The sequence below is a fragment of the Chelonia mydas genome, chromosome 5 (genome assembly GCF_015237465.2).
Source record: "Chelonia mydas isolate rCheMyd1 chromosome 5, rCheMyd1.pri.v2, whole genome shotgun sequence".
NCBI classification, from domain to species: Eukaryota; Metazoa; Chordata; order Testudines; family Cheloniidae; genus Chelonia; species Chelonia mydas.
In genome coordinates, this window is record NC_051245.2 from 105436511 (window position 1) to 105458494 (window position 21984).

The 21984-nt window shown below is 40.5% G+C and overlaps 1 protein-coding gene across 33 annotated transcripts in view; it reads right to left on the reverse strand.

The window, feature by feature from the left end:
* Positions 1-21984, reverse strand: part of MPDZ (multiple PDZ domain crumbs cell polarity complex component) — a 134261-nt gene that overhangs the window by 37951 nt on the left and 74326 nt on the right. For 9 of the 33 annotated variants that reach the window (XM_043546583.1, XM_043546587.1, XM_037901966.2 and 6 more), the window contains 4 exons: positions 17618-17722; positions 15183-15278; positions 11652-11829; positions 7994-8104 (listed from right to left, as the gene is read on the reverse strand). In XM_043546583.1, the coding sequence (XP_043402518.1) occupies positions 7994-8104; positions 11652-11829; positions 15183-15278; positions 17618-17722 (490 nt within the window). Of the gene's footprint in view, positions 1-2964; positions 3037-7372; positions 7457-7993; positions 8105-11651; positions 11830-15182; positions 15279-17617; positions 17723-21984 lie in introns of all 33 variants that reach the window. The other 24 variants (XM_043546591.1, XM_043546590.1, XM_043546595.1 and 21 more) reach the window with 6 other exon arrangements.

A 21984-nucleotide genomic window follows, 5' to 3' on the forward strand; every position in this document is an offset into this window, starting at 1 on the left:
CGCTATGCCTACCTACATGCCTCCAGCTTTCATCCAGACCACACCACACGATCCATTGTCTACCGCCAAGCTCTAAGATACAACTGCATTTGCTCCAACTCCTCAGACAGAGACAAACATCTACAAGATCTCTAACAAGCATTCTTACAACTACAATACCCACCTGCTGAAGTGAAGAAACAGACTGACAGAGCCAGAAGAGTACCCAGAAGTTACCTACTATAGGATGGGCCCAAAGAAGAAAATAACAGAACGCCACTAGCCATCACCTTCAGCCCCCAACTAAAACCTCTCCAACACATCATCAAGGATCTACAACCTATCCTGAAGGACGACCCAGCACTCTCACAGATCTTGGGAGATAGGCCAATCCTTGGTTACAGACAGCCCCCCAACCTGAAGCAAATACTCACCAGCAACCACACAACAAAAACACTAACCCAGGAACCTATCCTTGCAACAAAGCCTGTTGCCAACTGTGTCCACATATCTATTCAGGGGACACCATCATAGGGCCTAATCACATCAGTCACACTGTCAGAGCTTGTTCACCTGCACATCTACCAATGTGATATATGCCAGCAATGCCCCTCTGCCATGTATATTGGCCAAACTGGACAGTCTCTACGTAAAAGAATAAATGGACACAAATCAGATGTCAAGAATTATAACATTCAAAAACCAGTCGAAGAACACTTTAATCTCTTTGGTCACTCGATTACAGACCTAAACGTGGCAATTCTTCAACAAAAAAACTTCAAAAACAGACTCCAACGAGAGAATTAATTTGCAAACTGGATACAATTAACTTAGGCTTGAATAAAGACTGGGAGTGGATGTGTCATTACACAAAGTAAAACTATTTCCCCATGTTTATTTTCCCCCCTACTGTTCCTCACACGTTCTTGTCAACTGCTGGAAATGGCCCACCTTGATTATCACTACAAAAGGTTCCTCCTGCCCCGCCCCCTCCCCGCTCTCCTGCTGGTAATAGCTCACCTTACCTGATCACTCTTGTTACAGTGTGTTTGGTAACACCCATTGTTTCATGTTCTCTGTGTATATAGGTTTCAGAGTAACAGCCGTGTTAGTCTGTATTTGCAAAGAGAAAAGGAATACTTGTGGCACCTTAGAGACTAACCAATTTATTTGAGCATAAGCTTTTGAGCTACAGCTCACTTCATCCTTCATCACTTCATATCCTTCACATTAGATATAGCACACACTTAGAACAACAAGACAGATGCTGGTGGCTGACAGAATGGTACAAAAGACTCAGTCTTACACAAGCAATTACTGCTATACACAACCTTCCCTTGGCACTTGGAGCTTTAAGTGAATGTGAGGCATTCAAATTGTTTTGAATACATTGTGCAGAAAGCATCTGAGAGTTCAAAGCAACCTGCTGAAATTCCTAAATGCCAGCTGGGATGATGTAGGGTATTAGATCAGTCTTTATGAGAACTGAGATACTTACTAGAACCTAAATTGTGGGAGCACTCTCTGAAAAACTCAAAACACCAATGTGGACAGGGAGGGTGATGTTTCATAAACCAGTGGTTCCCAAAGCCGGTCCGCCGCTTGTTCAGGGAAAGCCCCTGGCGCGCCGGACGGGTTTGTTTACCTGCCGCATCTGCAGGTTCAGCCGATCGCGGCTCCCACTGGCCAGGGTTCACCATTCTAGGCCAATGGGGGCTGCGGAAAGCGGCGCGGGCCAAGGGACATGCTGGCTGCCTTCCCGCAGCCCCCATTGGCCTGGAGCGGCGAACCGTGGCCAGTGGGAGCCACGATCAGCCGAACCTGCGGACGTGGCAGGTAAACAAATTGGTCCGGCGTGCCAGGGGCTTTCCCTGAACAAGCGGCGAACCAGCTTTGAGAACCACTGTCATAAACCACACTTATTGCAAAAGAGTTCCTAAACTTCAGAATTGTTAGCAAAAGCACACATTAGCATTCATGCTGTACTTTTATGCTTAAAATGCATATTCCTAACTGAAAAAAGTAAGTAGAAGAATTTTACCTCAAGATGAGGGTACAGGAGTTCCAGAAACTCAATAAGCACTTCCTATATATTCACTGGAGGCCATATAACCTTAAATTAATGCAGGTGTTTGTGGGAGGGTGGGGGGAACGGGGGGAGTCTACACAAAGATTAGGGAAGGACATGAAACAACTAACTCAGTGTAGTACACAATTTCTAACTCAAAGTAATGCATCATTTTAGTCTTGCTCTTTGTGAACAATGGAAATGCCTAAAATGTTGCAGTACTCAATAAAATGATCAAGACAACAATAAGATGGTTTGCTATCCAGTAGCTCTGGAAAGATGGGTGTACTTCTGTATGTACGAATGAAATTCCAGTGGATTTATCATTAAAAGAAAGCACAAAGTGCCATATATTGATGAACAAGGAACATTTCCTTATGTCTCGCTATATGTACATGTATAAACTCTGCACCTGTTTAAGTTTAAGCAAATGCTGATATGAAAGCCAATGAATGCTCAAAGTCTTCTCTGCAAGCAAAGAGTAAAACAAATAAGGTCCTAACAACAATTAAAAATGTACAGGACCAAATTCTGTATTCCAAATCACTGTAAGTTATGCATGCATCTCCAAGGACAGAATCTGGCCCTTTTATTTACACACAAGACTTCTGTTCTCTGAATTGGGCCCTAACAGAAGGCTAAAATATTTTGACTCTTGACATACCGAAATGCAAACATCTGACAACACATGGAGCCTTCTGGCTACCCATGGGGCTCTGGTCACAACCAAGCATGTATTTATAATGGCAGTGAATGGACAGCAGTATCACTTTCAATGTAGCAGACCCATTTGGAAGGAAGATCAGTACTTTCCAAAATTACCACAGGCCACGTACAAACAGGCATAAACAAAACACAGCACAAAAAGGATGTGTGACACAATCACATGTTACTGTAACTTTCACATGGAGACAAACCTTAAATGGTGTGGGGGCAAAAGGGTTAGTTGGGGAACAATGGAAGGCAACCCTAACAGGATTCTGCACATCCTACAGTAACAGAAAACAGCAATCCATATATTACAGTACCTTTGACAATATGTAGCATTAGCAATATGAACTCATGTTCACATATTTTAAGTGACAGGTGCATTTTATAAACTGCAGTAAATTCACACATTTTATTTCAAAATGGACAAAATAGCTTACATGACCTAATTAACCCCTGATTCAGCAAGGTATCTTACTGAATCAGGGCCTTCATAACTTTCTCCACAAAAACCTGGCAGAAAAAGCAAAAAAATGTCCTCGGGGGTAGGGTTCAGATGGGGGTGGCAGGTGGTTTTGACTTTTCTAATATTTGCAAGCACATGTAATTATGTGCAACATAATTTTTTTGTAATAACTGTTTATTTAGAAATTATATGCAATTACCTCTGTTACACTTCTACTGTCACTACCTCAAAACTATAAGTGTGGGTATAGATTTCAAAAACATACATACGCATTTTTACAGTCAGTCTATGCTCTTTATACATTTTGAGATTTTGTTATGAGATTAAGGGAAAAATACAAAAATTGAAGAAGCACGGATTTACAGCTGAATTGATCCCCCAGATGCATGAGCAGCTACAAGTGACTGTGCAAAATCAGAGCTGTATGCATGTACATGCAGATAGGATTTGGCCTTTAATCAGAGATGCGTCAGAGGTCTAGTTGCATTAGCACCAATTACGAAGAGAAGAATCTAACTTTTCTAGATTTCAAAAAAATGTTGGCACCCTGCTTGTGGTACAGGGCAAGAATTTCCAAAAAACCCCAAAAAAAGTTGTCACCACCTTACAATGTGAGATATTGACACATTGTTCATGGCAAAAATAAAGTAGGAAATTCCCAACCACACTCATACAGAGAAAGGACCAACATACAAACAACCGATAACAAAGTACCTCTGTCCTTGAAAAAAGCCATTTCATATTAGGCTGAGATTTTCAAAACTACCAAACTCCTCTAGGGGGCTCTGAAAATCTCAGTCTTAAGAGGTTATGATTACATATCTGGCATTTGTACAATACTTCTACACATTCTTATTTATCATGGAAAATTTCCATCCTCACCAGCACAGAATTTTACCCAAATGTGGAAAAAATACAAACAGAGAAGGACACACAAGTGGTGCAGAAGCACATAAATAACGTTCGGTGAACCAAAAAAGACCATCAGGTGTCATCCAACCTTGTTAGTGTTGAACGGAGGAGAATCAGCAAATGGCTTAGTGCTGCTGATGGTAGCAGGCCCATAGAAAAGGCTGTGCTGCGTGAAAGGCAGCTACAAAGAAAACAAAAGGAACCAAACAACAAAGAAGGTAGGTTTAAAATAAAACCTTGTGGCTTACAGAACAGACCACAAGGTTTCTTGTGTTAACAATGCCCATGTCATACGCTATGCTAAAGACATCTGTGAGCGAAGGCAGGCGAGGCTGTACATTTACATTTGTCTGATACACATCGGTGACATTAAATGATGGGGAGAAGAACAGTCTACCAGTTTTATCCTCCTCATAGGTTATGGCCCTCTTCCTTCATTCTATAGGAAGTATGAAGTTAGTATTTCTTTTCCACTACTACATATAGGGAGGATTTCTAAAGGCACAAATGGCAGTCAGGCACCCAACTCCCACTGAAAGCCAACAGGAATTAGGCACATAAGTGCCATTTGTACCTCCGAAAATCTCCCCTTATAGTCTTTTGATCCAATCCTCATGGTCCTTACTTAGGTCAAACTCCCACTGATATAAATGGCAGCTTTTTTGCTGAATAAGGAATTCAGAATTGGTATACAGAGCATAGAAGCACATTCATAAACATACTAAGTGTCGTAAAATGTCACGAGTGAGAAGATGAAAAATTTGCCTTCTTTGATTATTATCTGATGATAGCCAAATGCTTCAATGAATCTATATTGAAACGTCACTAATTCACATTTATGACCTGGATACAAATTCTGCAAATCAGGAAAAGAACAAACATAAGAACAATTTGTAGAAAATGTAGTGCAAAATTTAGGTTGTGCTTTTATTTTGACAAGTAAACAGCAGCATACTAATAAATGGGCAGCAGGATATTTTCCAGAAGTAATTAAGTTTTAGTAATACAGGATCTTATTATAGCACATTGTCATTAAATATGTGCAGCTAAGTGGGAGGGACCACTTTTTTAGTAAGCTTTATTGGGTTTATGGCTAAACAAAATAAGAATTAGCTGGCTTTTCCTAAGACAATACTAGTTACTTTCCTCTTGTCATTTACTGTCAACATTTTTAACCTTTGGTTTCTGTCATTGATGCAGTTCTCGTACTGTCTTGTAGGACCAGAATGGTTTTGAAACAAACGTGCTCACTTAAAAGAAAGAGGCAACCACTCTGATGTTCTATAGTAGATGGGAGTGTCCTAAATTCATGCAAATAAATTCTACAAGGGAACCAGCTGCTATGCTGGCCAAAATTCTTTGCAGCTATGAGCCTAACACTTTTGGAAAACAGGCAGCGCAGTGCTTGGAAAGGAATACCCCTTGTACCACAGTTACATAATCAAGACATGCTTAAGTAGTGGGTAAAAGGAAAAGTGCAAACTTTAGTACGGATAAAAGGAAAAAAGATAAAAAACAGCAGGAGAATTTTCGGGGGCGGGGGGGGAATACATCAAAAATCACTGTTATCTGGGCCTGTCTGCACAGTGGACTAATGAACCTTATGGGGGTGTGACTTCTGAAGTGCACGAACATGTTGCACATTAATTGCTCCATACAGAGCCTGCTGGTGCACATCAAAGGTTCCCTACCACCCTCTGATGTACTAGCGGTGTGCACTGCTGCTCTGTATAGAAAAGCCCTTTATCTTACCGTGTAAAGAAATCTCTGAACCAGCTAAAACATTTGTTGTTTTTCAAAAAACACTAAAAACTGGAAAATGCATTGTTCAATATTCATATTCAGGCATCAGTTTACCAAATAAAATTGATCTAATTTGCCAGTGTAACATTTCTTGGATCTACAGTATTTTACAGTTTGAAAGACAGAGCGATGTTAAGACAAGGGATCCATTGTGACAATGCCACTCACAAACTTGAGAGAGAACATTTTCCCTATGAGAAGAATTTCTGTTTACACATGCAATGTCTTCTAAGTACTATTTGTGAAATTAATGTTCCTATGTAACCATCAGATTTGCCGCCTGCATTAAGAGTTTAAACTATCTTGACAGAGTGTTATATAAATAAAATTAACATAACACATATTTTGTGCATAAATAATCAAGCTCTAGTAATAACACAGAAAATCAATCCCCAACCATTCATATTTGTGCCTCAAATATTTCTGACATAATGATATGTCAACGAAAAAACACTGGCTGCCCTGACTTCTATCCCATGCCACTGTGTTGAAGTTATTGAGACTGTGCAAGGGATAAATCAGGGCACTGTTTAGGGAATTACCTTCATGTAAACTAAAAAAGATTGTTGTCAACAATACCATTGTGCAAGAAAGCACACTTGTACATAGCAAAACAAAAGGAACCACTAGCATAAAAATATTTAGTTATTTGAGCAAACAAAGCATTCAAAAAATGCATAAGGGTGAAGCCCTGCAATGTGGCTGGAGATACGCTCATCTCAATCGGTAATTCTTACTTAAAAATAAACAGAGCAGAGTCATTATGTAGCACAGATGTGGCGCATAACTGCTTGCATGGAGAACTACTAAATTTGTTTCCAGCAGACAACACAGCCCATTCATATTATCTGGGCCACACTCTAATCTCCATGTACAGTATCTTGAAGAATACAACAGTGGAAAATCTGACTCTCTTTAAACAGTCATTTTTAGCAGATGTGTTGTTGCACCATATTAAAGACTGTTATTGTCTGCATGCAGCTAGCTGTCTGGATGAGTACACATGAACGAAGACTGGAAATTCCCTCACAAGTTCTTACTATATGTACAGATGTAAGTTTCAAATGATTAAGATAGTAAAAAGCGTTGTTTTAAAAATTATATCACAAAGCATGTGTACAGTGAAAAGCATGTGCAATGCCTTGCTTTAAATATGAAAGTATGGATATTTTAATAAACAGTCAATTTTAAAATACAGTAAAGCTAGTTGGGGGTAGAGAAACAGAACAAGTAGAACTGTAATTTTAAAAATTCCTGAAGGAACATTCATATATACACAAAAAGTCATCTGTGATGAAGTAAAAGCATCACTCTCATCCTAAACATTCATTAAACAACATCAATCTTGCCCATATCTTAGCAAATGCACAATACTCATTTTAGCAGCCTGAGTATCAATAGCCAACATTCAGGAAAGCTATTCCATGCAACGTTACCTGAGATGACTGACGATAAAATGGGTTAGTAGGTTTCTGCCCACTGAGAGCAGAGGTTGATGAAGAGCTATTGAGAGATTCTGGCTGGGAAACAAAAGTTATGAGACAACTAGTAAATAAACATGCAGATTACTTAGACTCTACAATGAGGAAGTTTAGTTTCAGGCAATGCAAGCTACTATTTTAAAGCTTATTAGCTTGTGTTTGCATTTTCCATGCAGTTTAATGAAGGAAAAATTATCTTTGTGTACTTCTAGGTCCTTTCATTAATGCTCACTTAATATAACAACAATTGTTGCCGTATATTTCGCATGCATTTGGACACAATATCAATCTCTAAGACTTGTTTTTAGATAGGTTCCTTCCTTTCTCCTCATCAATCAATCATTCTGGAGGCTTTTCAAAATACTTTGAAGCAGGCATACTATAGGTAAATTCCAAATCAATTTCATTCTAAATGGAAATAATATTTAAAAATCAAACCTTTGTTCCTATAATGCTCTGTTTGAGATGGAACCTCCAGGATTAAATATCTCCCCCCACCCCAAAAATAATATCAGCTTGGACATTTATTTAAACTATCCCTATTTTTTGTCTCTTTTTCACATTTAAGATGCTTACCCTTGATCTGTTTATAATGCTCTGTACCATAAAGACTACAGGGTTGCCTGCCTTCCGTATGGCTTCCACAGCTTGTTCATGGCTTGCGTCTCTGAGGTCAATTCCATCCACCTGAAAATCGGAAGGCCTCAGCTTAACATTACACAAAACTTAAAGTATAATGAAGCAACTTCTAAGATTTTGATTTTGGATCGTCTATTGCAGCCTGAGCCAAAGGCCTCTGCACTCAGCAGAACGATCCCCACTGACTTCAACATATGTTGAATCAGGTCCTTAGGCACCAACAACGTACAGACTGGATTTTCAAAAGGCATCTAAGAGCTTATCTACATGGCACAGCAATGCACACTAGAGGGATATGAATTCTAAAATGCATCAACATGCTATGCACTAACTGCCACACGTAGACCCCACCGGTGCACACTAAAAGTTCCCTAGTGTATGTTAACTTAGGGTATGTCCACACTGGCAAGTTTCTGAGCAACAAGTGATACCACTTTTATTAAAGCTCTGGAATTAATAAACAATTGTGGCGTGCTCACACTGTGCTCCTTGTGATGGTGGACCGCATCCACATTAGCAGCTCTTGCAACGGCGAAGAGAGCAGTGCATTGTGGTAGCTACCCCACTGTGGGACTAGCTGCAGGGTGCTTTGGGAAGGGTTTGGAATGCCTCATGGGGCAGGCACAGCATCACATGATGCAGGTTTCCCAATCCCATTGTTCCATGGGCATCCTACTACACGGTCAGCTGCTTTTCAACTGAAGTGGGGGGCGGGGAGGGCAGAGTGTGTGACAGGGAGTGTGTGTGTATGGAGTGGGGGGAGAGACTTTCTGCGCTGTAATGTCTTTACACTGCCAATACAGCACTGGAACCTCTGCGCTTTAAGGCTTATGACTCTCGTCAAGGTGGGTTTTTTTGCAACACTCTAACTGAGGAGTTTCTGCGCACTAAGTGGCTTGACAGTGTGTACACTTTGGGAGTTACACTGCAGAAAGCTGCTTTACTGTGCAGTAACTTGCCAGTGTAGACAAGGCCTTACTGTTGCTACATTAGACAAGTCCAAAGGGACACAGACACCCCCCTTTAATTCTGGGAATTTTGGTGCCTATCGCCCTTAGGCTCTTTTGAAATCCCAGCCATATAATTTAGGCTTTCAATATTCTAAAGGATTTTAAAACTGGCTATTCATCTGCTTCATTCAAGTTCCATGTCGATATTTTGTCCCAAAAGCCATGGTTAGAGAATATGTAATATGAAAGCAATGTCAGAGTTTGCCAACAATTGCTTCACGTCATTTATGGCTCAGAATCAGGGCTGTTTATACCTACCTCACTGAGTCAATGTGAGGTTTAATTATATGATACTTACAAAGCACTTGAAGATCCCTGGTGGAGGAGGAGCATTATATAAGTGCAAAGTACTATTTTTTAATGTTAGACAATTTTTCCTTGTTACATTCCCCTCTGCCCCCCAAAACTAGTTTTAGCTCAGAATTGAAAAACTTTCTTCCTCCCTAAACAAAATATTTACAAAGGATGGCTAAGAACAATTCCTTGAGATGTAACATACTCTCTCTTTCGCTCTCCGTATAACATGTACTGATGTGATGATTAAAAAAAAGTTTATCTTCCTATCCAAAGAAAATCCATGTTATGGTGAGGTTAGCATTAGAAAAGCATATTCATAATGGCTATGATAATAGCTAAAAGCCAAGATACAAGTGTTATTTGTTAGTAGTACTTGCATAAGAAGCCATATAGTGAGAGTTACTTCTGCCTCTTTAATTTCGTAGGTTATTTGAGACTTAACCATCCAATGTAAAATAAAGAGAAGAAAAACCATTTAAGATAGCAGATTCTAAATCTATTAGGAAAAAAACAGTATTGTTATCACTCTATCACTTCCAATGACCAAAGTAGTGGCAGGTGCTAACTAGAGAGCAGAGCCAGGTTATGTTACAGTATAAGAAAGGGAAACTATAGGTACATGTCCAGACATACATGGTCACTATATACATCTATATAGATATATAGATATATATATATACGCACACACACACACACACACGCACTATATCGATAGTCGTCTAGTTAACATGTGTATTCCCCCACATACACTTCTGCAAGTTTCATTTTCTGGGACAGTCCATATGCTCATTAAAACCCAATGACTCACTTATATTAATCATTAATGGCATTTCTAGCCATTCTGCAAAGTAAAAGCAGTTCTCATCCTTGATATAACCAATGTGTTCATACATCAGAGACAGACCAAAACATTTAGGCCAACGTCAGCCATTACTGAATACTAGTCTATTTGTGCTATTATATAAAACCAATACCTAATAGAGCTCTGCACTGGTGCTTAGATAGGAGGTCATCTAAGTGCCGGGATGAAGCTGTAACTTTTTATTATGTAAGTGCTTATTTATACAATATGTTATAAATGGGTCCTCTCCAGCCCAAATTCCACCTTCATACCTGTTGGCCAATGGAAGCTCTGCAGTCCTCTCTGGCTGTTCACTGTAGAAGCTATTCTGATGCCCTGCATCTCTGTCCTATACACTGTCCATGTAATTCCAGTTTAAACATTACCCACTTAAAACCACCCTATCTGAGAGGCAGAATCACAGACTCTGCCATCTGGGTTGCCATGTACTTAATGAATGGCAACCAGGGTCCAGATGTCATAAAGAATAGTGCACTTCCTGACAACCTAAGATACAGGGTGGAGTATTAACTGACAGCCAGCTGAAAAACAGTTTTAGGAAGAATGTCGCTTAATCTTGGCTGCCAACTTTGCTCCAAAGCTGAACCAGGGTGGAGTGAAGGTGAGGGCATCATCCCTGCAGAGATGGCAAAAAGGGGATCAGTGTTCAGGAGAAAAAAGTCTCCCCCTAACCTAGCTGCAGGGGTGGAAAAGTTTCTCTGTGTCCCACAAGTTTGGCTCTAAACCCCTCTCTATTAGCAGCTAAGCAGAGCTTTATGTACTGCCACCCGGACACGGAGACTAAGTGGAGATGAAAGACAAGGTCTGGATAGGTGCTAACATGCAGGTAAGTGGGATGTCTATTTGCAGTTCTCCTCCTCTTTATGGCCATCTCTTTAACTACCCTATGCAGCTGCATGAAACATGGTAATCGTTCTGCTGAATCAGCCGGTCTAAATAGGGTCTAGGATCCAGGACCTTGTGCATCCCTGTGTTACTCTGAAGACTATGTACATTTGAGGCTGTATGTAAGCCTGAGGCCCTTTGCATGTAAAACACACACATGATAGGACTATGGTTATAATGCAGTAACTACATTTGGTATACCACGTGGTAAAACTCTTAAGGGCTGCCAGTAGTGCGGACAGTAATGGAGACATTGGAGGGGTGCGGTACTCAGAGTGCTACCTACATTCCATTGTGGTGGTGGTGGTGGTTTTATATTCAGAAATATTTAAATAAAAAAGTGACAACTGTACACCATGTAGGCCCTGGGTTTGTAGGCACAAAATCTAGTTGCTGGCCCTGTACCATGATGGCTGATGAGAAAAAAAAAAATCACAATCTCTTGCTTTGCCATAACAAAATTATGTCCACAAGCAGACATTTGCAAGGTTGATGTATATACATGGGAAAAATTAAAGCACATTATAAGTTTGCATGGTACCTCCACTATTCTATCTCCAGTTTTTAAAGTTCCATTTTTGCCAGCGGGGCTGTCTTCCAGAATGTGTTTGATAAAGATTCCCCTCATCACTTCACCATTGCTCAGCCGACTCCCCATCCCTCGTCCACCGACGATGCTGATTCCCAATGACTTGCTAGGTTCTCTCCAAAGCTCAACCCTACAATGACAAAAAAAAACAAAAAAGGAATGCATTGTATCTACATCACAGCCTCTCGTCTACAAATTCCAAAGGCCTGTCATTTGTACAATTCTATGGAACATATCTGAGAAAAATTCTTCCTTGGATGTTTTCATGCCTTTCTAGGACAGTGGGTTGGGAATGACCAACAAGTCTATTTAGTGTCTAACTTTTGTCTACTGCCCTCCATTTATTTTGGGCTTCTAGCTAACCCTCGTATATCCTATGTGAGCTACAGCAAGAATAACATATTCTAAAACTGCGAAACCACCTGAACAACATCCTATACAGCAAACAGGGAAAGATTAAGAATGAGCTCTCAAAACTGGATACTCTCATAAAAAACCAACCTTCCACAAAAACTTCCTCATGGATAGATTTTACAAAAACTAGACAAGCCATTTACAACACACACTTTGCTTCTCTACAAAAGAAAAAGGACACTAAACTATCTAAACTACTACATGCCACAAGGAGCCATAACAGTGGTTCCCTTAACCCCCCCAACAATATTGTTAATCTTTCCAACTATACTCTTAGCCCATCAGAAGAGTCCGTCCTATCTCGGGGCCTCTCCTTTTGTCCCTCCAGGCCCACAAACATGATACAGTTCTGTGGTGACCTAGAATTCTACTTCCGACGTCTCTGACTCAAAGAATATTTCCAACACACCTCTGAACAACATACTAACCCACAGAATCCTTCCTACCAACACTACAAAAAGAAGGATTCTGCGTGGACTCCTCCTGAAGGTGGAAACAACGGACTGGACTTCTACATAGATTGCTTCCGTTGATGTGCACAGGCTGAAATTGTGGAAAACCAGCATCACTTGCCCCATAACCTCAGCCGTTCTGAACACAATGCCATCCACAGCCTGAGGAACAACTCTGACATCATAATCAAAAAGGCTGACAAAGGAGGTGCTGTCGTCATAATGAATAAGTTGGAATATGAACAAGAGGCTGCTAGGCAGCTCTCTAACTCTACATTCTACAAGCCATCATCCTCTGATCCCACTGAGGATTACCAAAAGAAACTACACCATCTGCTCAAGAAACTCCCGGAAAAAGCACAGGAACAGATCTGTGTAGACACATGCCCAGAACCCTGACCAGGGGTATTCTATCTGCTACCCAAGATCCATAAACCTGGGAATCCTGGACACCCCATCCTCTCAGACATTGGCACCCTGACTGCAGGATTGTTTGGCTATGCGGACTCTCTCCTCAGGCCCTACGCTACCAGCACTCCCTGCCATCTTTGAGACACCACTGACTTCCTGAGGAAACTACAATCCATCGGTGATCTTCCAGAAAACACCCTCCTGGCCTCTATGGATGCCCTCTACACCAATATTCCACACAAAGATGGACTACAGGCCATCAGGATCAGTATCCCCGATAATGTCACGGCAAACCTGGTGGCTGACCTTTGTGACTTTGTCCTCACCCATAACTATTTCACATTTGGGGACAATATATATATTTAAGTCAGCAGCACTGCTATGGGTACCCGCATGGCCCCACAGTATGCTAACATTTTTGTGGCTGACTTAGAACAACGCTTCCTTAGCTCTTGTCCCCTAATGCCGCTACTCTACTTGCGCTACACTAATGACATCTTCATCATCTGGACCCATGGAAAAGAAGCCTTTGAGGAATTCCACCAGGATTTCAACAATTTCCATCCCACCATCAACCTCAGCCTAGACCATCCACACAAGTGGATTGACCTCAGCCTAGACCAATCCACACATTTCCTGGACACTACTGTGCTAATAAGCAATGGTCACATAAACACCACCCTATACTGGAAACCTACTGACCACCTACATGCCTCCAGCTTCCATCCAGGACACACCACACGATCCATTGTCGACAGCCAAGCTCTACGATACAACCGTATTTGCTCCAATCCCTCAGACAGAGACAAAGACCTACAAGATCTCCATCAAGCATTCTTAAAACTACAATACCCACCTGTTGAAGTGAAAAAAAAACAGATTGACAGAGCCAGAAGAGTACCCAGAAGTCACCTACTACAGGACAGGCCCAACAAAGAAAATAACAGAATGCCTCTAGCTGTCACCTTCAGCCCCCAACTAAAACATCTCCAGCGCATCATCAAGGATCTACAACCTATCCTGAGGGACGACCCATCACTCTCACAGATCTTGGGAGACAGACCAGTCCTCGCTTACAGACAGCCCCCCAACCTGAAGCAAATACTCATCAGCAACCACACACCACACAACAAAAACACTAACCCAGGAACCTATCCTTGCACCAAAGCCCGATGCCAACTCTGTCCACATATTTATTCAAGTGACACCATCATAGGACCTAATCACATTAGCCATGCCATCAGGGGCTCGTTCACCTGCACATCTACCAATGTGATATATGTCATCATGTGCCAGCAATGCCCCTCTGCCATGTACATTGGCCAAACCAGACAGTCTCTACGCAAAAGAATAAATGGACACAAATCTGACATCAGGAATCATAACATTCAAAAACCGGTAGGAGAACACTTCAACCTCTCTGGCCACTCAGTAAAAGATTTAAGGGTGGCAATTTTGCAACAGAAAAGCTTCAAAAACAGACTCCAACGAGAAACTGCTGAGCTTGAATTAATATGAAAACTAGATACCACTAACCTGGGTTTGAACAGAGATTGGGAGTGGCTGGGTCATTACACATATTGAATCTATTTCCTTAAGTTAAGTATCCTCACACCTTCTTGTCATGAACTGTCTAAATGGGCCATCTTGATTATCACTACAAAAGTTTTTTTCTCCTGCTGATAATAGCTCATCTTAACTAATTAGCCTCTCTCAATTTGTATGGTAACTTCCAACTTATCTGTTTGTATACATATATCTTACTATATGTTCCATTCTATGCATCCGATGAAGTGGGCTGTAGCCCACGAAAGCTTGTGCTCTAATAAATTTGTTTGTCTCTAAGGTGCCACAAGTACTCCTGCTCTTTTTATAATTGGAAGGCTACCTCCAAGAGCTTGGATATCATCCCACTCATATATGTGAAGAGTTAATTTTGTAGTCCCCTGGCTTAGGCTTATCAGTGCAAATTAAATTTAAAACTAATCTTCCCAGGCACTCAGCATACAAGTTGGATCACAGGGATTTAGGCTGACTGCAGTAAAAATAAATATGCCCTATTCGTGTAATGCACAGATATAAACACTACACTATTTTGACTGCTTCCTTATTTACTTTACAGTATTGGAAAGGATCCACTATAGTTCCAATTTCAATACACCAATGTTTATGAGAGAGTGTCATTCAACTGGAAATCCATACTCACCGTCTGGGCTGGTTCCAGTGACTGTAAGCTGCATTCTGAAGTTCGCTTTCTTCTCCCTCCCCCTCTTCACGTTCAGGTAGTTCTGGAATTTCTCTGCTAATAAATAAGAGCAAACAAAGTACTTTTAAAATCCTAATAAAGTCCCAGGTGTCATTATGCAACGAACACCAAACGGATCTAACGGACAGAATGAGAATTTTTACAGATTATGGAGGTAGCCGTGCTTTTACACGAAAAAATAGCAAGTAAAAAAGTGCTTTAGTATCTAGCACATTTCTAAGTGTTCCCCTTATATTGTAAGAAAGATTTTAAATTCTTATGGTACAGCTGTGAACCATCTGGAGTCACCACCCTCCCAGTAAGCTTCTGATATAATATATCCTGTGTTTAGGAATTCCTGTTCCACTCTCTTCAATTAAGCTTTCACCAATGACAACCACAGAGTAGAATACTCTGCATTTCTAAATGGGAGTGGAGCCAAAATTTAAACAAATTGAAGTTTAGTTTCCAAAGGGAAAAAAATAACAGCTATAATTTTCAAAAGTGATAAGCGGTTTTGGTACCCAACTTGAAACACTCTGAAGGTGATCTGCACCCTCTCTCTCTCTGAAAATCAGGTTTCTTTAAAGTGTCTCAAGCTGAGATGGAGGTATGCAGTATTGTTAGTCACTTTTGAAAATCCTGGCCAATAATTCTAATGATTTTCTGAGGCCTAGGAGAATGCTGAGAAAAGTTCATTCTGTGACTGGAAATTCACATCTAATTGTTGCAACATACATTCTAGATGGAACAGAAATGTCATTTTCAAATTTTGGAAGAGTACAGCTAATAAGACATAGTATTTGAATTTTTTTCTGAAACCCCCTCCCATCCTCTATAACTGCTTGATTTCACAGAATATTCCCATTGTCTCACAAATCTGACAATGTTGAAATATCAGTATTTTTTCAGTATTTTGTTGCTTTAAAAAACTATTTAATTAATGAAGCGTATTCCCAACCAATATTTACATACACACCATCTTCTAATTCAGTGAGAGGCCTAGAAAGGGATGAAGTTAACTAGAATAGGATATAAATGGTGTATACTCACCTCTTTTCAGACACATATATATTAGCCTTACAAAAATGTAATGGAAAACTTCTAGCCAGGCACAAAAATCTACTTATAGAATCACAGAATATTAGGGTTGCAATGAAACTCGGGAGGTCGTCTAGTCCAACCCCCTGCTCAAAGCAGGACTAATCCCCAACTAAATCATCCCAGCCAGGGCTTTGTCAAGCCTGACCTTAAAAACCTCTAAGGAAGGAGATTCCACCACCTCCCTAGGTAACGCATTCCAGTGCTTCACCACCTTCCAAGTGAAACGGTGTTTCCTAATATCCAACCTAAACCTCCCCCACTGCAACTTGAGACCATTACTTCTTGTTCTGTCATCTGCTACCATGGAGAACAGTCTAGATCCATCCTCTTTGGAACCCCCTTTCAGGTAGTTGAAATTAGCTATCAAATCCCCCCTCATTCTTCTCTTCTGCAGACTAAGTAATCCCAGTTCCCTCAGTCTCTCCTCATAAGTCATGTGCTCCAGCCCCCTAATCATTTTTGTTGCCCTCTGCTGGACTCTTTATAATTTTTCCACATCCTTCTTGTAGTGTGGGGTCCAAAACTGGACACAGTACTCCAGATGAGGCCTCACCAATGTTGAATAGAGGGGAACGATCACGTCCCTCGATCTGCTGGCAATGCCCCTACTTATACAGCCCAAAATGCCATTACCCTTCTTGGCAACAAGGGCACACTGTTGACTCATATCCAGCTTCTTGTCCACTGTAACCCCTAGGTCCTTTTCTGCAGAACTGCTGCCTAGCCACTCATTCCCTAGTCTGTAGCAGTGCATGAGATTCTTCCATCCCAAGTGCAGGACTCTGCACTTATCCTTGTTTAACCTTATCTAATTTCTTTTGGCCCAATCCTTTAATTTGTCTAGGTCCCTCTGTATCCTATCCCTACCCTCCAGCATATTTTACCACTCCTCCCAGTTTAGTGTCATCTGCAAACTTGCTGAGGGTGCAATCCACACCATCCTCCATATTAATATTAATGAAGATATTGAACAAAACCAGCCCCAGGACCAACCCTTGGGGCACTCCACTTGACACTGGCTGCCAACTAGACATGGAGCCGTTGATCACTACCTGTTGAGCCCAATGATCTAGCCAGGTTTCTATCCACCTTACAGTCCATTCATCCAGTCCATACTTCTTTAACTTGCTGGCAAGAATACTGGAAGAGTGCTTTACTTGCCAGTGCTTTACCATAATGATAAAGAAAAAATATTGATATGAGCAAAAGTCTGCAATACTGATGTCCATGCATGGGAAGAGTTAAAGCAAAGAGCCCTTACAGTAGGATAATAGGAGAACATATTGATTCACCTTACAGTGTGTGCAGAAAAGAGATTGAGTGGTATTGTGTCTTCTGGTTGTTGTCCCAAACTGGCTTTATACTCTTCCAAATGTTCTGCTGGCACATATATAATCCTGCAATAAAACACAAAACAAAACACACAAAAGCAAAACAGAAGTCATGGGTCATGCCTCAGGTAACCTAAGGAAACGCTGAGTGATAGCCTTTTCAGACCACCTCAAGTATCAACTGATGTGAAAGGGATAGCCCAGGTACAAGGAAGGATGATTTGCAACTATGCAAACCATATCCCTAATTAAGCAGTCACATTACTACGCATCTGTAGTCATGTTAGCTCCTGTCCACTTCACCAAGCTATCTGGTGCTCATTACACCATTTTTCATTTCTAATACTGAAAGTTGTACAGTTCAGTCGTGGCAAAGATTGTCCTGCTGAAGGACTGGTTTACAACAAAAAGCCCTCGGCATCAACATGCTGAAGAACATGACTGGTGTGCAGCAGTGCTACTGTCCCTTTCTGGAAGCTTGTTTACACACATTTTACAGTAGCTTTTATGATTTCCATCAAGGTTTGATTTTTGTTCTCCACAGTTCCTATGAAAACACTCTAACAAACAGAAAAAGAATGGCAGGTAGATGCAATAACAGCCATGAGGGTGATGCATACACAGAGTAAGAAGCCTGAACAACACATCATCAGCAAAACAGTAGAGGGGAAGAGAGTACAGGAAAATAATACTGGTTCCTCATTTTTCAGCCAGTGCTAATGACAATGGTGTCTTTATGGGGGCAGGGAGGAGTCCAAAAAGCCCTTCAGCATTCTTACCAATTAAAAGAATGGATCATTCCAATATAGTAAAACAGGAGAATGATGCTGCTAGAACATTCTCTGCAGCTGGGTATTTGAGAACAGTTCCAAAGAATATGACAAGAACCTAAATAACCTGGGGAATCACAGTTTCTTTCCCCATTTTTTCCCGAAAAACTCTTAAAAGTTCCAGAAAACAAAAATCTTTTGGTCCAGATCTTGTCCTACACTGGAAGAAAAAACTTACTAGTTTCAAACTGAGGTCTACCCTGCCAATCATCTGGTTGTGGAAAAGGCAAGGCAATTTATTCTCCCACAGAATGGGCATGGAGACAAGCCTGGCAAATGCACAGACATCCCAAGTTCCATGAGAAGGGAAATCCTGCAACACTCAGTGTATCTGTACAGGCCTGGGATATTTGCACAGAAGCCCAATTCCTTTTCACTACTCCACAAAAGTATCCCTTATCTTGTGCTCCCATTTGTTTTCAACTGCACATGATAAGGGAGTAAAGGGAAGAGCACGCAGAAGGAACTTACATAAAACAATGCTGTCAACCTACAGCTTTGGGGTATAAAATTGATGGCAAAGAAAAGCTCCCTCCACTGTCCCTGACAAGGCATGCACCACTCCCCACCATACAATCAAAGTGTCTCAAAAATGCACAAGGGGCTTCCACTGAGGAAGGGAGAAATAATGCCTCTTCTACTCAATCCTCTCTAATAAAATAGCTTCCCTTTGGCTGAAATTCCAGGTTTTCCCACCCTCCATGTTGTCTGGTTTTATTTCTTAAGACCTATAGCCTTTTGTGCCTGGGCCATCATGAAAATACCCCCATTCAAACACTAGTGCCAATTACTGAGTGCTTTTCAGTTCTGAAACACAAAATGCCAATACAAAACTTTCAGAGCAATGCCACAGCCTGCTACTTGCATTTCCTCAAGAGTAGGACATCAATAGGAATCTTAGTTTTATATGATAAAAAAAACCTCTGATAATAAACATAAAAATCTGCATTTTTCCACGATTAAAATGAAATGCTGAACTTTTTCATTTCCCTAGTCACAATATATACAGGTATCACTTGAACACAATGTTTTATTGACAGTAGAACCCTGTTTATTGGAGCCTCCATTATTTGGCTCTCCATATTAACTGAATCACGAGCCATCCAGAGCTGAGGTGGAGGCTGGCTGCCCAACCCCAAAGCTGCCGTCAGCCCCAGGCAGGTGGTAGCATTGTTAATACAGAGAGACAGATATGGAGGCTCAGATAAATGGAGTTCTACCGTATATGTTTTTATTTTTTCACAAAATGTAAAAACTAAAGATTCTCACAAATGTTTTTCCATGGCGAACAGATTTCTAGGATTCATGTACATCACTAATGGACATACACTAGTACAACACATTTATATTATCAGGCCTAGGTTCTGAAATGGAAAAAAAAAAAGACCAAATCAAACTTTTCATAAAACTATTTTGCAAAGTTCCCTTTGTTTCTCCACATTTTACAATAAGTTCCCTTGTCATTCAACCTCACCTCTCCAGCTGTGAGTGTCATAAATGGGAACAAAGAGTTAGAGCTGCTCTGACATAGGAACACAACTAATACTTTTGCAGGCTAGCTCATAAGAATTCCTGCCATTATAAAAGCCATGAAAACATTAAAATGTTATTTAAACAAGAGAAAAGCATCTATTGATCTAGTTATTTCGACCCTTCACTCAAATTAATCAAATTCACCTTAATATAAATGCAGACATAAATAGCAAACCATAATAAAGTATTTTTAAAAGGTATCTGCTATAAAGAATTCAGGACCATAAACAGCCCTGAGGCTGCTCTAAATTATGCTAGCAGGTGGTCCGACCCCCAGGGTCATGAGACTGCCATGGTGATATAATTCCACCTTTGTCTCCCCTGGAGTCTTCCACTAAGAGCTCATCCATACCCAAGAATCAGGACCTAAAAGACCAGATTAAAAAGAAAAAAAAAAACCAACAGTGTATTGTTTCAAGGGATCACATCTACAGAAGTCTCACAAGTGTCTTATCTTAATCATTATGTTTGCAAATGTGAACATGGTAAACCAGACTTCCTAAATAATTCCATTATAATGTTTTATATAAACAATATGGTCCAAATTTTGCCCTGAGATAGGCACAAACAAATCCTACTGATTTAAATCAGTGGAAGCTATTCCCATGTGTCTGAAGAAAGAACTGGACCCAACAGCTCAAGTTTTACCAATCCTCTGTCTACAGTAAATATACCAAAGCAAACACATAATTTGAATGCACTTAGCACTTAAATAAATACAGTACAACTTTGCTAATTTAAATTGCCCTAATCCACACACCCTATCATTTGCACACAAAATCTGCCTCTCTCTTCTCACTTCTCAGCTAAGACTTGATAGAGGTGTCCATTTGTGAATTTGTTTTTTATGTAGCCAATTATAAAGGCTTCAGTTATTTTACAAAATATGCTACAGAATATTTGGTAGTACACCAGAAAGTATCAGCATGAATAAAAAATGAAGTTATGCTTGTCATACATGAAGTTATATTCTGTGTGGGGAGGTTACTGCGATTAGCAAGTCAACAATTTCCAAAATTCAGTCATCTGTAATCAACTCCCCAGTCATTCCTGCGATTAGCTAGGTTCTACTGTAACGTTAGTACCATTTAGAATTCTCCCCCCTTTCTCCCTATATTTACACCATGTTACTCAAATGAAATTATAGAACTAGATCTTGTGGAATAACCAAAATTGTAGGGAGGTAGGCTCTGCATGAGAGCATACAGTACAATGCCCTAACAAAGGAAAACTGTTAAAAGCCCTCTTTTACTGGGGCTGCTCTCTTTGGGACAGATTATGGGCTAGTCTCTGCAAGATGTTGACTGCCATCTTCAGTGAGAGCTGGGGGCACTCAGTGCCTCCAGGAATTGCTCAGTACCTTGAATGATCAAATCATCGGTGACCAGGGGCCTAGGACTCTGAGGGTTCCCAGGCATTGGGCCACTGGAACACTGTGGTTCTTAGTGCTGAGAGACAGAAATAAAGATAACATTGTTCTACTCCAACATTGAAAAGGCTCATCCATAGGAGAAACTGACACCAGCTTTAAAAATTACTCCAAAATGTGGTCAGGAAGAAGGATGGAGAAGTGAAACAAACTGCTGGGGGGGAGGGGATTGGGGAGACAGGGAGGACATACAAATCAGAGAAACAAGGGTAAATAAGTGCATTATAGTTGCATTGTATTTCTGATCTGTAAGAGGTTACAATGTCAAAGTTTAATAACTTCCTCTCCTTTATAACAGTCAGTTTTATATTGAAAATGTTGCTATTTCCTTTCTGATGAGACGTAAAAGAAATGTTTTAACATACACTTTGCAAAGAAAGCAGTGACAATGGAAACACCAAATGGTGTAGATATAAAAACATTTCGTAAACACAATACCGCATGCAGTACAAAAGGAACATTCATTGCATGCTTGGTCAAACAGCCACACAAAAACCTTTAAACACTGAGAGAAGAAACAAACTGAGTAACAAAGT